The 17,764-nt window shown below is 42.8% G+C and overlaps 1 protein-coding gene across 1 annotated transcript in view; it reads right to left on the bottom strand.

Moving 5' to 3' along the window:
- znrf3 (zinc and ring finger 3) overlaps positions 1 to 17,151 on the bottom strand; it is a gene marked incomplete at its 5' end in the record, with an annotated part of 38,831 nt that extends 21,680 nt beyond the window's left edge. The window contains one exon of the mRNA XM_083904508.1: positions 17,029 to 17,151. Within this exon, the coding sequence (XP_083760634.1) occupies positions 17,029 to 17,151 (123 nt within the window). The remainder of the gene's footprint in view (positions 1 to 17,028) is intronic.
- Between the last annotated feature and the right edge of the window lie 613 nt (positions 17,152 to 17,764).

Consider the following 17,764-nt stretch of genomic DNA (forward strand, 5'->3'; position numbering starts at 1 on the left):
TGTCCCTCCCATGTTGTTGTTTTTTTTTTACCGGTTTTGTATTCTGGTCCTTTGTGAATCACAGGAAAATAAACAAGCACTTCTAGCTGGGGGCAAGAATATGGCTCCTCAAGTGCTTCTTCTCCATTTAGTCTACTGTCTAAACATCAGCAGCCTGGATCAAAGTGAGGTTCAGTCTTCATTACAATGTTATTTGTAATTTTTTTTATTTTATATTATTTGTTTATTTCTAAATCAGTGTAAAACTTTGAATGCGGCTAATATTAACCACTTCTTCCCTGACCCTCTTTTTGGAGTCCCTGCTCGAAAATGACATGCCCAAACTAAATAGAGTAAACCTCTGCAGTTACAAGCTCTATGTGGATTATCTTGGTATCAAAATGAAGATAACACTTGTGAGATAAGTTTCACTGTAGATGCCACTGTGTCAGAGTAAATGTACATGGAATACAGCATAACTAAAGGATTTTTTTCTCTCGCCTAAAAAAATATTGCATTTTAAAGCAAATATCACCTTTAAAATATGCAGTAGGAGCTTAAAAACACATGGAGGTCATATAACAACATGTTCACAGCATTTTCTACTGGTAGAGAACATAATTACTGCAGATGGTCTATTTTACTGACGTGAATACTGTAGAATAACTCCACACTAGTACAGGTTTGCATGGCCCCAGAAAATGATGCTGTTTACAAAGAAGAGCTCATGATTCTAATGAAGTGAAGAAATCGGAATGCAAAGACAATTTACAGAACTTTGACTGTGCAAATCAACATCTTTTATAAAAAAAATCCCTGTGTTACCTGCTGATGTGAAGGGTGCCGACCTTAACTTCATGCATTCTCGATATTCCAAGACATGCTTACTAGGGCAGTCAAAATTGCTCAAAAATGATATTCGGATATTCCCTCTAAAAAACACAGATATTCGAATATATTCTCATAGTATTTGCATCGCGCATCTGGGGTGTGTTGCATCCGCTGCATCTGAGAGCTTTCAATCATCTAGACTGTCATGTGATGACAGCGTGACGTCAATAACAGGACAAACTAATACAACGAGACATAACTACCTGTAGATGTAGTATTTAAGTTTAAACATATTTCACAACATATTACCTACACAAAAATAAGTAAATGAAGTAATGACCAAGAGCACAGATCTCTCTCTCTCTCGCACAAACAAATGCTGAGTGCTGATCAAGAGTATTGTGCAAGTGATTTAAGGTCCAGACTCTTGTCCCAAATATGACAGGCTTCGTTCAGTGATTAAAAAAAAAATATAAACATTAATGAAACGTTTACACGCAGAGCGCTCACTCGCAAACAGACAGCAGCACCGCCGCAGCGCTGCGGCTGCGCGGATGTTGTGTAATCAAATATACTGGTATGGCGGTATATTAAAAATTCATATCATGACGGGAAAAAAAAAACGGTATTCGGTGTGAACCGGTATACTGCCCAGCCCTAGGTTCAATGTACGCAACCGGATGTGCCCGGACTAGTGCCCTGAGCAGGACCATCTGCTGTTCAGGAGAACCGCTGTTTACGTAACGTAGCAGGCATTGCTAAAAAAAACAAGTGAAGCTGCTTTAACACACCGTGTCCATGCTTGCATGAAAGAGAAGTTACTGTTGTTGCCTCTCTCTCATGGAACACTCTATCCTCCTCCTGCTGCTGCTGCTATTGGGGGTGGGGGTTGCTGACGTCTCTTTTTTCCCTCGGCAAATAAGGCAGAGCAGGTCAGGACTCAGTCCTATATAACCCCCGTAATGCCTCTTTTCTTACTGTACCTATTAACTCTATCTGCTGTGGAGCTATCCTAACAACTGTGAGGTTGACTGTACTTATCAACCACCCATGCAGCAGACACCTTGTGTTCTGTTCAGGTATGCATGCACGGAATGCCAAACTGCTGTGGAAAGCTCATTTTAAAGTCATTCTCATCCGTCTGCAATGGTGTGTCCCCAGAGGTCCACTTGGATCTGCATGAAATAAATGTCATCATCCACCTATTCCTGTACTTGGTGACAGCACAATTTTATCAAAATGTTATTGTAATAGCAATATGCAATAGTTGTTAAAGCCAAAATGTGTGTGAAAATCAAATTTTGGATGAATTACAGTGTTGGTCTATACACATCTTATTCTACAGACTGAAGAGAACATCTGTGTTTGTCACAGATCTGCACAAATATAATCATTTTAAATATGTTTTGAATGAAAGTGAGAATAATGATGTAAATAACATTCCCTCTGGTAACGCAACTCCTGTTAAAATAATCACAATTAAATATTTACTCAAACTCTTTCAGCTCTAGCATGCATGCATGGATCCTCACTTTAGTAATAACAGAACCACAAACATTCACACGCATTCAGAAATACAAAGTCTTTTGTCTCTCCTTTGAAAGTCTCCAGTGAGATCAAAAGTTATTAATTATAAACAAAAATATTATATAATTATTTGCTTATAATTATTTGCTTTTTAATGAGAATGAAAACAGGTTTAATCAAATGTTGGTGCTGATTTAGCACTGCATTCATAATATTGTTGAATTCATGCTGGACAGAAGGATATCTAATGTGTCTCCTGCACAGCAAACCTGGAGTCGATGTGATGAGCAGGCTGCAGAGGTCGAGGACACTCACACACCCACTGACACATTTAATTCAATTCAAAACCCCAATTGATTAGACTTCAGACTCCTCCCTCTAGAGACTCAGAAAACTTTGCACTCTCATTTTTTCCACAGTCGCGCTCTCTGTAAACACAAGTTGATGTGTGGATTTCCCCTTTTAAGTGATCTAAGTCTGAGGAGTCACAAGATGGTTGACAGGACAGTCAAACAGAGAAACACACAGTTTGGGCTTTTTCTTTTGTTGAGAACAAAGTCTTTTGCTGTAAAAAATAGAACAGTGTGAAGAACAAATACATTCCTGTGCTGAAATTGGACTTCACATCAAAGCAAAACCATGTTTATAAGCAGGATATTGTCTATTTTAGAAAGTAGAGATGTGTTGTCTGAGTCAGTATATAAGACTGTCCCTGTAAAGGTAACATCAAAACAAAAAGGACTTGAACTCACATTACTCAAGCTCTTGTAATCTTGTTGTAATTACCTTATCTATAAAGAGTACTGTTGTGTTTGCAATTTAGAGAGAGAAGCGATTGCGTATGAAGGATCTGAAACTACTGCCATGTATTCCGACTGCTCCGGTTTTAAGTAAACTATATTAAAGGATTATATGTCTCTTTTCTTGGTTCCTGAATGTAACAAGTACCAGGTAGTACGCGTGTGTATGAAGTACTGACTGTGATGCTAATTATTTACCAACTAGCTGAGAGTTAGCACATCATAAGCTCATTCAGTAACAGACTGATCCATCCACACTACACCACAGAGCCACTTCAATGTATTTCATTAGTGCCTGCGGCAGCAAGGCAGTTGGATTTGATATTAGAAATATGTGTCTATCGCTGATCCTTCTCTCTTAACTATATATAGTATATTTTGTTTGTCATTTTTATGGAACAACAAAAACAGATGATGGAAATATAGTGGTATGCAAATGTTTGGTCATCCCTGTACATTTTCATGATATTCCTTTATAAATCATTGGTTGTTTGGATAAGAAATTTCAGTTAAATATATCATATAGGAGACAAACACAGTGATATTTGAGAAGTGAAATAAAGTTTATATGATTAACAGAACGTCTGTAATATCAGCAGATTCTGGAGAACAATGTCCAGGAATCAGTGACAAAGTTGAAGTTGTGTCGGGGCTGGATCTTTCAACAAGACGACTCTAAACACTGCTCAAAATCTACTAAGGCATTCATGCAGAGAAACAAATACAACGTTCTGGAATGACCATCTCAGTCCCAAGACCTGAATATTATTGAACATTTGTGGTGTGATTTAAAGCGGACTGTCCTTGCTCGGAAACCATCAAACCTGACTGAACTGGAGATGTTTTGTAAAGAAGAATGGTCCAAAATACCTTCAGCCAGAATCTAGACTCTAATTAGAAGCTATAGGAAGCGTTTAGAGACTGTTATTACTGCAAAAGGAGGAAGCACAAAATGTTTCTTTTGTGGTGCCTAAACTTATGCACATGCCTAATTTTGTTTAAATAATTCTTGCTAACTTTCTGTAAATCATATAAACTTTATTTTACTTCTCAATCATCACTGTGTTTGTCTCCTATATGATATATTTAACTGAAATTTCTTATCCAAACAACCAATGATTTATAAAGGAAAATCATGAAAATGTACAGGGGTGCCCAAACTTTTGCATACCACTGTATGACTACACAAGTGTAAGGACAAGAAATGATAATAGAATAAGCCCCCCCCCCTTCCTATATTTTTGAAGTTATTTCATTTCAAATCTTAAGAGGTTATTATGTCCAGTTTTTTCATGTATTGTATATGTATTGTTCTGTGTAGCAGTGTACCTCACAACATTAGTATCTGTGCCCATACATAGCAGGGTGTGGTTTCACTGACAGCTTAGACCAGGAGGGGGTTGTGCATGTAAATGTGATGATTCTGTCTCTTGGCTCTCAGAAGGTGTAAATCTTTCACCTGGACATTGTTGGAAAGCTTGGAAATCACACTTTCAGAATCTGTAAATAACTCAAAATGTCCCTAGACTTGTGACCGGTTTTGCCATGACTGGCCACATATGCATTTAAGGTACTTTTATGCATCTGAGAGCAAAGTATTAGAAGGCTTTTGCCCATGCACAGCTGTCATCCAGATGTCTCTTCACGCTATTGTTCTGTTGGCCTCTGTAAACAATGCTGATGTTTTCCCAGTTTTGTGCATTCCCACTCTTCAACCTTCCTATGTCCACGTTTCCCTTTCTCCTATTCCATGACCTCACCGTCTGACACACAAACACACACCACTTGAAATTCCATTAAATTCAGTTTTATTTGTAAAGTGCCAGTTCATAACATACATTAACTCTCCATCTCCTGGTGCTGGGCCTAACCCTGGCAGAGCATAAAAGAGCAGGAGGCCATATCCACCTGCACTAACCCTAAAGCCCAATGTATACTTCTGCATAAAGTGCTCTACGAAGTTTACGGAGACCCCTCTACGTCGCCGGAGAGGCTGTTGGAGAGTCTCTCTGTCGTCTCCGGCTGCACAAAATATTTTTTAAGTGTCTGCCACTCCATCAAGGGACAACAGAAACAGCAAGAGCTGCGGTTGGTCCTCAGGACAGGCTGAGATAACGCTGCTCTGTGCTGGCCACTGCGCGCATCGAGGGTCCACAGAGGCGGAGCTGATCACCGCCGACAACATCGCTGCCAAACTATATATAAGTCATATCTTAATACACACAGCACATGTTCAGACTCTAAATGGATAATTTCTCGCCTCAAATGATCTAAAAACTGCGTTACGGGACACTAACCCTAACCCTACATTTTTCCCCTAACCCTACATTTTGCACGCTCACGTGTAGGGTGGAGCAAGGGGAAATGCAATTTTCCCCTTATAATCAACCCTCAAAATGTAGTGAGCTCTGATGCAGGCTTAAAAAGAAGTGGAAGATAAAATTACCCATGATGCTTTGCGGATTCAGCGATCCGGCTGATATATTTCAACAAAGATGGTGGCCACATCTACCGAGGAACATTTTCGTTGTAATATATTTTCCCAAATAAGCACGTTACAATGTCGAATTGTGTTGGAATATGTTGGTTTGATATACATCCAAAGGACCGTTGAGAGCATGCCCGCAACTCAGAGCTGCATGACGGGCAAATGTTGTCGAAGCACCTGGCAAACAGCCGCTAGCCAGCTCTGCTACATCTGGGTAGTGTGTGGATGTGTGTACCGGCGTTCACTTGAACACGAATACCCTGGACTTGTCAGAGAAAAACCGGCGTTGACGAAAAAAAAACAAAAAACAGCTGTTCCGCCGGCATTTTTTCTGAATGAAAATAGTAGCACGCTCCACCGGTAGAATTGTCAACATGTGACGTAGGTTAGCACGTTTGTTACGTTCACGACACTAATTTGCATGTGGTGATGTCTCAATACCACTTCCCTCAACGAGGGGAATTTATGGTTGAGGGCGGTATTGGGACGGAGCCTTTCTCTCTCGGACGCCATTACTCACTGTAGCAAGAAGCACAACAACCTTGCGTAGCGACCCCTACTGATTGGGTGGAAAATTGCAGTGCAAATCCGGCATCACGACGGAGAACTATGAAGGCACAAGGGACGCATGTCGGAGAAGTATACTGTGGCCTTAACCCTAACCCTGCAGAGGAATCACCTGCAGCTGAGAGGCTTCAGATTATCTGTGTGGGGACCAGGAGACTTCAGTTTCAGGCCCAAGCCTTAAAGACAACATGGCCATGACATACTGAGCGGGATGCAGGGCGCAGGGATTCTCACGCATCCAAGCACATTTCCCTACAAAGCAACTGGCTTAGACAGAGATGAAGGGAGAAAAGACGAGGCTTTGGTTGACATGGGCGGATGTTCCAAGATTTACTTTTTTCCATAGCTCATCTTTTGATCCAGCACTGCCCACTTTTTCCTGGGAGCTGTTTGACAGACAGAAGAGCTTTAACTGCAGCTGGTATCTGACTTTCAAGAACAACTGCGAATAAGGACAGAAATCAGTAGAGTAGGGTGGGGAAAACTAAAAAAGAAACAACTCCTCAGTGGCACTAACTGCACTTTCTTGTCTTTCCTCTCATTTCCCTTCCTTTCTTCCTCTCCCCCTCTGTTTTCTCCCCTCGCCTTCTCTCTCTTCTCTCTTCTCAAGTCCCCAGGGCTCCTTTCTTCTCTCTTTAAATAGGGGCCTGAGCTGTGAAGTCTAATAATGGTCATTTGGCCTCCCATTGAAGGCTGGGTAATTCGGCCCAGGGACGGCTCACTTTGAGCCACATGACACAAGGAGCTTCCCAGTGACCATGGAAACAGGCGCAGTGGGATCCCAGGCGCCTCCCTGTGCCGTCAAACGTGGTGAGGCAGTGATTTAGGAGGGGGTTGGAGAAGGAGTAAGGTGGTTGAGGGTTCCAACGCAGCCTTAAGCCCAATTTATACTCCTGCCTAAAGTGCTCTACGTAGGTTACGCAGAGCCCTCTGCGTTGACGGAGAGCCTTTCGAAGAAGCCCCTGCGTCGTCTCCGACTGCAAAAAATATTTCTTAAGTGTCCGTCACTCCGTCAAGGGACAACGGAGACGGCAAGAGCTGCGATTGGTCCTCAGGACAGGCCGAGCTAAGCTGCTTTGTGCCGGCTCACAGTGAGCACCGAGCGTCCACAGAGGGGGAGCTGATCACCGCCGACAACGTCGTTGCCAAATTATAAATATGTTATATCTTAATACACACAGCACATGTTTAGACTCTAAATGGCTAATTTCTCGCCTCAAATTATCTTAAAACTGCGTTCCGTGACACAGAAAAGTGAGAAACGGCCACTGTTTCAACTTTCTTGGCCAGGTCACCCTTGTGAAAGAGATCTTGATCTCAAAGGGTCTTTTATCTGGTTAAATGAAGGTTAAAAAACAAAACAAAAAAAAACAAACAAGTCTTTCTCTCTCTTTCTCTCTCGGACACCATTGCTCACTGTAGCCAAAAGCATAACAACCTTGCGTAGCGACCCCTACTGATCGGGCAGGAAATTGCAGTGCGTATCCTTCACCACGACGGAGAAGTATGAAGTGGGATCTCGAGGGGTCTCCGTGGTTACGCAGTCTGATAACGCATTATGCAGTCGGAGAAGTATAATGTGGCCTTTACAGCAATACAGTGAAACAGAGCATGAGAGAGGCCCCTGCCTGGTCACAGTGGAAACCTCTGCCGACACCCTGCCAGGAAGAGCAGCCAAGATAATATCAGCAAGTTGAGGCGTACACAAACATGAAAGGAGAGCCCAAAAATCTGAACCCCCCACCTCCCCCCCAGGGCCACGCACTTCACAAGCTTTTCTTTCCCCTTTCTTTCTGCTCTCCCTGCTCCTCCTCTTCCTCCTCCTCCTATCTCCTATTCTTTTTTCTATCCCTCCCTCCAGCTGAGGTGTCTGAAAGTGTCAGTGAAATGTGTTTGGGGCGAGGGGCAGGTGGTAAACTAAGCTAAAGCTGTCAGCTTTATTTCAGTCCAATAACTCAATATTGTCTACCGTTTGAGATGTGGTAAAAAAGGCAGGGGGGTTCACTCTGGACAGTTGGCCAGTCCATCGCAGGGCCGACAACAGTGCAAGTCACTTGAAACTGTGGATGCAGTTCCATATGAATGTATGTGAAGTGATTCTGTGGACACATGAAGCCTCCCTCTGAGAAAACCCTTTAGAAACTTGTTGGCTATTTTTGCAGTCAAGTCCATGAAATACCCTTTAAATCTGACAAGCATATTGCAGACGAAGGATGCCCAAATCCTTATATTCAACAAAGCAGAGCAACGTATGAAGCCGCGATAACACCTGCCTCCATTATAGCGCTCACATAAATGAAAGCTGCCTTGATTTAAACAGGCATAGAGAAAAAGAGAGGATAATTGTCTTATCAATATTCTGCATATTGAACAGATTTTCTATAAAAACTTTGGGGTGCGACACACAAGCTTTATCCGTATCGAACAGAAGCCACTGTTAAAAATCAATCAGTATTGTGGCTTTGCCACAATTTAACAAAACAATCTGTAGACTGGGTGTAAAACTACAGCAATTTTCTCTCCCTCTTGTTATTGAAGCTCTCTGATTGACTGACGTCTTTGCAGAGGGAAGAGGAAAAAAGCACAAGAATGACACATTTAGTTTATTCAACCAGAAAAACACAAACTGATCCACCACCATGCGTCTTTGCAGAATCAGAATCGGGGCTGAGGTCGTGCACATCGACAGATTCTCCTGCTGATTTGACACCATTGTTATCAAGTGGACTGAAAATGCAGCCGCTTCATTCCAGCACTGAATCTTCTTTACAACAAGCCCTGCCACATGACACCTTCCTGGCATTGCCATGGCCTTGGGATGAACTCGAGCACACAACTCAGTGTGTAGGACAGCTAACCTGGCCGCAGGCTCGCCGCCAGTCAGCCACAATATCACACTCATCCGTCTGTTGCCATTTCTTTCTTTTTCTTCAGACACACACTTGTGTACATTATCCATTCACCCTCTGTGCAGCTCTGGCTGACATGCCAGACACATGTGGAGCCCAAAAGCCACTTAGCACTAAGATGTAGCAGCTGTTATCTCTGGCCAGTTGTCCTACAGTGCCAACTAGAGGGCCACGGTACAAAAAGACACACTCTCCTGCCCACGCACATTGTTACATGGCAACAGTGGTTTTAGGATTGAGTTTGTATGTGTGTCAAAGACTGAGCTTCCCACACAGGATACACTTTTTATGGTTATGTGCCTCTGGCAAAAACTTCAAAGTAGCTTGCTTTATTTCTGGAAGGACATGTCAATAAAGATCTCGAAACTTTACTTGTTGCTCTGGTTATTTTTAAGTGATTCGTTGAGGCCTGTCCCAGGCCAGTTACACTCTGCTGCCATGAAATGTTTTTCTTGGCTGGCATTTAAGGTGGAACCAATCGTAGATCAGAGACTAACTGGTCAAGGGCAGCGCCAGGCCACACACAACAAGCACATACCAGGCAATTTAAATGCTATGCCAGCCAAGAGGCTTGCTTTACAAAAAGTGCTGTGCTACATTGGAGGACGGGTCACATTTTTTTCTGCTAATAATATATATATTTATATATATGATACATATTGGCCTCCGTCATATGCTTGAAAAGCCAAAACCAACGTCTGTCTTCCCTCTGACTCCCTTCTCTGTGGTCCCTCCCCTGGTTGCTGGGGTTGGAGGCTGATGTCATGAGAGTGTGGGCAGGATGAAAAAGGGGAAAAGTCGGCGAGCTAAGGCCTCATGTGCCCATTGAAGTGACACTGCAGAGCTTGAAAGAAGAGAGATCTCACTGGCACTGTGACAAGGACCCCCGCGAACCGGAAAGCCAGTGGCATGATTTCATGTTCCACGGACACTGCCAAGAAACGCAATATACAGTATGTATGTGAAAGACAGTGTAGACATGAATTTCTGAGAAAGTCAGAAAACCAAGAATACTACATGTTATTGACTACAATAAATAGTTCAACTTCAGAGTGGATGTGAGTGGAGGTGTAAGCATGATTTGGAACATTTACAAATGACTCAGAGAACGCAGACTTGATAAACGGTAACTTGACAACCTACCACTTGCAGCTGTGTTCTGCTTCCACCAGGGCACCTTGCACTGTCATCTTTGTATGACAACAAAACAACTTCAAAGAATGCCTTAAACACAGTTGGCTACAGTAGGAACTGATTTACTCTTTGTTTCCTGTGTTTGGGGGAGGAGCTGCTGCTGTGGCACACAAAAGGTCAGCGGTTTAACAGTCCTGCGGCTCTCACAGGAACCAGACAGGAAGTGCAGGAAAAAACTGTGTACATATATATGACACGCCAGCACTTTGGTGAGGATTGCACGTGGACTTCAGAGGCCAGCATGACCAACCTCTTTTCCTTCTCAGCTATGCTGCTAATATTTGCTGATGTCAGATGACAGTAAGAGCAGCTGCGTATCTTGGATATAATAATTTAGTAATAATTTAGGGTAAAGCTCTAACTTAATTAAGAAAAATTTCCAACGACAAAATATCAAACCAAATATGTTCAGCACATCTCTACAATAATGAATATTATTATAATGACAAAATCTGTCACATTATAATGAAACGGTGTAAAAACCTGGATAGAAAATCTACCTTAAGTTCACAGTGTGAGCTGATCGCTCATGTCTTCTAAACCTTTACCAATCACTTTGCTTTGAAAATGATCAGCATGAACACGAGCACATTAGGACTGAACAAGGTAAGTCACTACCTAGTATTCAGACAACTTTAAATAGAGGTTGGAATGTCCATTGCTTCAAAGCACAGCTGGGGGCCATGTGCTCCCAGACACTATTTATCTAGACATGAATTAGAGTAAACAGCAGTTTTCCTTCCTACAACCCAGTTTTGTGCGTTCACTGGGATTCTGTAATGAATTGGAATCTAAATAGACCAGACAAGACCCCAATACTGCAAAGTGGCAGCAAAGTGGGGTGGGCTCTTGGGTTCAGTCAGGGGCCAGACAAACAGGGCGGGAGGGAGACAGGGGCTGTCCAGCATGATGCCAGACCAGGCAGGGTGACTGTGTAAAAGTGGGCATCGCATCCAGACAAGGGTTGGGCATGAGGACCTGACTGGCAGGGCAGAGTAAGCAGACTGGCAGGGGGTAAACACTGCACTGTCTGGCCTGGCAAAAGCAGCACTGCCAACACAAAGCACCCAGCTGTGTTCAGGCCCTGGGCAAGGCTCTGTCAAGATGCGACAAAGGGCTTTCCTTCCTATAATTATAGTCCTGGCTGAATAACACAGAGGAAACACAGAGGTGCAGAGGTTAGGGAGCCTGGCTGAAGACAGAAAGGGTCACAGGCCAAGGACCCTGTCATTATCACCACTGTGTCACAAATACTGTTTTTATCCCAGAATCTATAAAAATGGCTCATTCGAGCTCTACTTTAACTGGGAATCTTTGAGCAGAAGGTGTACTTTTCTTGTGTGCTCATGGCTAAAGCGGTGATTACACTACAACTGCATAATGCGCTATACAACTGCGTAACCACAGAGACCCCTTGAGCCTTCATAGTTTGCCGTCGTGGTGCCGGATACGCAATGCAATTTACCGCCCAATCAGTAGGGGTCGCGACGCAAGACCGGCCTAGTCCCAAGACGCCAATGGTCGGTAATGTCGTTGGTTGTGCTTTCAGCTACAGTGAGCAATGGCGTCTGAGAGAGAAAGACTGTTCTTGTAGTTGCAGCTGAATAACATTGAAACACAAAAATGCCGGGAGTGACTATTTCAACTACAAAAGAGCTCACTTCATTGTGCTTATGGCTACATGTGATGCCACGTATCGGTTTACGACAGTGGACGTCGGGGCATATGGACAGGAGCAGCCCTTGCCGTCTCTGTTGTCCCTTGATGACAAGAGGTTCTATGACAGGCTCTCCGTCAACGTAGATCACTTTACGCAGGACTAAAAATTGGGCTTAACTAGGGAAAGGCACATGCCATGCAGTCGCAATATATTGGATCTAAATGTGGCCCGATCATAATTACCTGCCTGCATCACTAATCGAAAAAAAAAAAGAACTGATTTTGCTTTACATACACAGCTATACCAATAACCAACAGGTTAATGGGTCGTACCAGGATATTCACTGTGCACTCAAGTAGGGCTGAACGATATATCGTTATCGTATCGATATCGAGATATGAACATTCAAGATATTAATATCGAAAAAGCGACGATATGAACGATATAGATTTTCCCCCTGCGCTCGCCCTGCATGTACAGCTCTGGCAGTGACAATACACATCTTTTTTACGATTGCCCTTGAATGCACCACTACGGATAGCCAATCACAAACATTATTTCATGCTTGCTGTGGATCGACAGCTGAAGCAAACAAATGACAAACATAGGAGGGCGGGAGGGAGACGGAGACTGAGACGCACACTCAGACGACATACAGTGGGAAAATCAAAAAAAAAAGAAAGAAAAGTGACATGAGTGTGGAAGATAATGAGGCCGGTGGCGATTTTGTGCCAAAACATAAATCATCGATCATTTCGCCACAACCACGGACCTGTGGTCAAGCCGGACAACCGAACCTTACATCAGTTTAACAATCCATTTGTTAAACGACCTGTAGTCGTATCGTATCGTATCGATATCGAGATATCTGGCATGAATATCGAGATATGAAATTTTTTCCATATCGTTCAGCCCTACACTCAAGTCAAACTCATGATTGACAGTTTTTAGAAAAGCACAAAAAACATCTTCAAAGCCTGCATTACCCACAATGAAACCATCGACAGGTAACAAAGCTAAAATCACTGACACAGGGTTTCCCCCCCATTGTATTAAAAGCCTGGTGGGCCGCCAGGCTTAGCGTTGCTTGTTTATTTATTTTAAATAAAAAAAATGTATAGACCACGGATTTTTCCAAACCGGGGAACAAGGACCGGTTGAAACTCAAGTCACACCATCAAATGCGTCATTATTACGGTTACATTGTTCTTGCCAATAAAGATTATATTGAGGAATGCACCGATAATTCAGCGGCCGAAACACAGTGAGTAAACTGTGGAACAGCACCTTTTAAATGCTGGAAAGACTCTTTGCGCTAAAGCGAGCAGATTATGAACTCCCCGCGAGCAGATTATGAACTCCCTGCGACATTCACTCCACACCAGAGAATATTCTCTCTCTTTGAGCAGTTAACTAAGGACATCAGCTCAACTGATGCATCTGTTATTCCCTTAATTACAGCACTAAACTGTCTTCTACATAAATATTGAGACCACGGAGTCTGTCACCATGTTTTACTAAGATCTACTCGGATCACCTGCACTTTATCGCTATTGTACTCCATCCTCGTCATAAAGATCATTATTTGTATGTGGGCATAAAACATGTAGAGAAATGATCCAGTCTGCTTTGGATACGGAGAGACCGCTTGGAGACGCAGAAGCGCGGGAGCGACGAACGGCGCAGGGGCGGTGCGCAGAAATAAAAGGGCTGTCTGTCTGCACCAGATGAGGGGGCACTACCACTTTTTTATTTATGTTGATTTATTTTACTTTTAAATGTGACCATTGCATGGCTTGTTTTAAGATTCAATTAGTATTTCACTTCAGTGAAAAAAAATTATATATTTTAATTTCATTAGTGTGTCTTTTTGTAAGTCTCTATAGTTGGTTATAGTGGGCTTTTTTTTTTTTTTTACAAAAACACAGTGGGCCGCCAGAGAGGCCCTACCACCGGGCTTAGCAGGATTTCTGAGGGAAACCCTGACTGACAGCTCATGTCAATCTTGACTCTGTCTCACCATACTTGGAAATGTGTCCGCGACAGAAAAAGCAGGGTTTGCTAACCCGTAGAATTACACTGTCACATTTTCACATCTCCATATCAATGTCAAAAACAACTTCTCTGTTGCTCTCTTGATTGGTTCATACACTGACCACCTCAATTTCCTGCACTCCAGGGGCCAAAGGTTGCGTACGCACAAAAACGTGACGTACGTCCTTTTCCACGCTCACGTTCAGATGTATGAAATGTGAAATGACCGTGGAAATGTGCGGTGCCCACGCCAACTTCATGGCTGGCGTACGCATGTTTCTATAGCTATTGTTCCCTTGGCGACACTTAGTGGTGATGCTGGGAAACTGTTAATAATGTGAAAACAAGTAGTCATCAGAGTGATGTGCACATCAGAGACATACTTATGAACAATTAACACACTGCAAATGGTGCAATCCGACGTGAGCGAGTATTTAGGGAGCGCGAGGATTTACTTGCAAACGATGGTAATTGGCTCATAAGCCGATGCGGTCAGGAGTGTGCCAGTCAACCCTGAGCCGAGCCATGTCAGCTGTGTGGGACGGAATCATCTGAATGTCATCCAGGTTCATCAAACTCCCATACAATGCTGTTAAACAGGCCAACATTAAAGCGCAATTTTCAGCGAGAGCCGGTTTCCCTCCGGTTTGCAGAGCTATTGACTGCACACACATTGCTATAAAAGCGCCGTCACATAATTTGTTTACGTTAATAGGAAACATTTTCATTCCATCAATGTTCAAATCATATGTGATGCGCAAAAACTAACATCATGGCAAGGTGGCCAGGTTCAACACATGACTCATTCATTATGACTAACAGCATGGTTGGGACCAGGCTGGAGGCTGGCACAGTGTGAAAGTGGTGGCTTCTGGGTGAGTAAATAGTTTATTCCTTTAATTGTCCTGTATGTAAACCAGCGCCGTGCACATTTGGGCATGTGCGCATTCACATATCATGTTTTTTTATTTTCTGCTGGTGAAATTATAGCTACAGAGCTTTCTAACAAGCCCCTGATCGTCTCCCTGTGTTCAGTATTCATGTCAGTAAAAGCGGGCGTAAAGTTGGAAATGTCTGCCGCGGCGCACTTCTGCATTCATTAATAGTGAGAAATAATAAAAAAAATTAAACATGAGTTAAAATGTTTAATATCCTGCCATCTTTACGCACGAGCGATGTCTGAGCAGCTGATTGTATGACCTGTTGCGGTCACTTTGCTTCAGCGGTGAGCAGAAACCCTCTGCTTCACCTCCACCTTCAGATCTGACCATTTCTTTATAATCTCTGTGTGTGTGTGTGTGTGTGTGTGTGTGTGTGTGTGTGTGTGTGTGTGTGTGTGTGGGTGGGTGGGTGGGTGTGTGTGTGGGTGTGTGTGTTGCTCTGATCCCACGGCATTTACAGACTCACGCACACGCTCCCACTCACGTCTTTTTTTGTCATATTTATCCATGTTGACAGAGTACCAAACAAAATCTCCCTGCGCGTTTTCATTCATTCACTAGAGTCTCTTGCTCAGACTGTGTGAAATTCCTTTACTTTCCTTTGTTCAGTGCGTGGACAGGGAGGAGTTCGGCACCTCTGCATGTGCGCTCAATTCCACGTTGACTTGGGATGTACAAAGGGAACATGCTCTGATCCATGCGTACGCACACTTTGATACATGTGAATTTATTTGGGCGTACGACAGTTTCTGGGTTTTGGCGTACGCCAAGATTTAGTAGGAAATCCACGCAAGTCTTTGTACATGAGGCCCCTGGTGTCCTCTCAGTAAAAGGAAAATCTATTTCTCCTCGTTTATATGATCAACATAATCAAATCCATCCATTACCAAAATTTCAAAATGAAGAAAATAGCAGAGATATGGACACAACACATACTGGCAACAAGCTTTGGTTACAGGGAGGAACATATTTGACAAAGTGCCTTTCTACTCTTCTTTTGTCCAGTGACATTAATCAAAAGTGTCAAGTGAGAGAGAATATATCAGGACTTACTGTCCTATCTACAGACATCATGGTATAGTAGTTTAACCAGTTCCTCAGTTAGCATTAGCATTATTTACTAATGAGCAAGGCCCACACCACAAAACCATGATATATTCTTAGTAGCAGTCAGATAACATTCTCAATGCCAGATTTCAGGACTCTGCATCAGTATGCATCATCTAGGTAGCAGCAGGCATCACCAAAGAAAGTGGCCCATTAGCATCTCTATACTGTACAAGGGCTCCTTAAATTATGAATGGCTGCTCCCTTTCTGTCACCAGGCATGAAAAGGATAAATGAGACTATAGCCAGAGCCGCCCCACCCTCATCTTCCTGTTGGTACATTCCATTAAGAGGAACACTTAATTAAAGTATGATAAAATACCACTCAGAGACTCCAGAGGGGTCTGGGGATAGAAGGGAAAGGAGAGAGGGGAGGGAAGATGGAGACAAGGGGGTGGTAAGAGAAGACGACGGAGAAATTTAGCTCAGCCTTATTCTTGCAGGAATAAAATAAAACAGTCACCCTTCCATGAGTTGCCTCAGTGACCTAAATAAAGTTCACAGATAACTTCTTTGGAGTGGGTTGATAAAGACAACGGGGGACAAGTCTAAACTTTTTGCAAAGGTGACAACTTAAGTATAGGATTAGGATTTTAAAAGAGCACTATTCTTTCAATATTCATGTCCTTAATGATGGAAACTGTATATGGACAGATAACCTTCTGGTACGCAACAAACACACAAACATGCATGTTTTGGCCACTTTGTGTCACTACAGTGAATATGTCTAATATGTCTAATATCCTATTATGTTTACGACACCTTTGTTATTCACTTACAGTGGTTCTCTTATGCACACCAGGCTACACCCCCATGGAATATCTTATGTGAAGTGTACAGCATGCATGCAGCTGTTTGATGTGTGCAGAGATCTTTTGCATTTCTTTTTCAAAGATTCATCCATGATCATTACTTTTAACTAAAATAACCTGAGCATGCTATGGGAGTAAATGACGTCATTGATCATACAGTGAAACAAGCAGCTATTTACCTTTCCCAGAACGGTGAGACAACTGGGGTCCAGCTCAGGTTGCTCCAGCTTCACCACTCCAACCCAGCCATACTCGTATAGATCCTCCTCATCATTATTATTACATAGTCCCAAAGGATGCATCTGGAGAGAAGAGAGAAGTGATGTGTTAACATCAAAGACAATGAGTGGCTACAGATTTCAGAGGTGACTGTGTTGAAACCTTGCCATGATCTCTAAAATCCAAAAAACACTCGTGTGATGAATGTGAAGGAACCTGTTAAATCCACTCCATCTGTGACCACGTTTATGGGGAGTACCCCTATTTATCATTCATTTGTCACCCTTTTTTTTAACAAAGAAACACACAAGAATGTGCTGTGCTGCAGAATTGTTCAGGATCTAAAAACATACAATGCAGCCTCCCACCTGATTTCTCAAGGAACAGTGCCAGATAAATGCACTTGTGCACTTTTCATGGATCTGCCAACGTAGCACAATCTCACCGAATATCCACCTTAGGAAAGTTGCATAATGGCTACTTCCCATCTTACTGCTGAGGCTGATTAATGGAGCTGCTATTTCTACTGTGCCTGTATGAATTTGTGCATACTGGTGAACACACTGCTCTGATTATGGTCTACCAGACTTTCTTAATATTGCTCTCTTGTTATACTCAAGGCCACTAAATTGACCAAGCTGTTTGTGTCATGAAGTAAAGCCAGCAGTGAGACAATGTCTTTAGAGAAGAATAAAG

The sequence above is a fragment of the Microchirus variegatus genome (genome assembly GCF_963457635.1).
Source record: "Microchirus variegatus genome assembly, chromosome: 18".
In the NCBI taxonomy this organism is placed as follows: Eukaryota; Metazoa; Chordata; class Actinopteri; order Pleuronectiformes; family Soleidae; genus Microchirus; species Microchirus variegatus.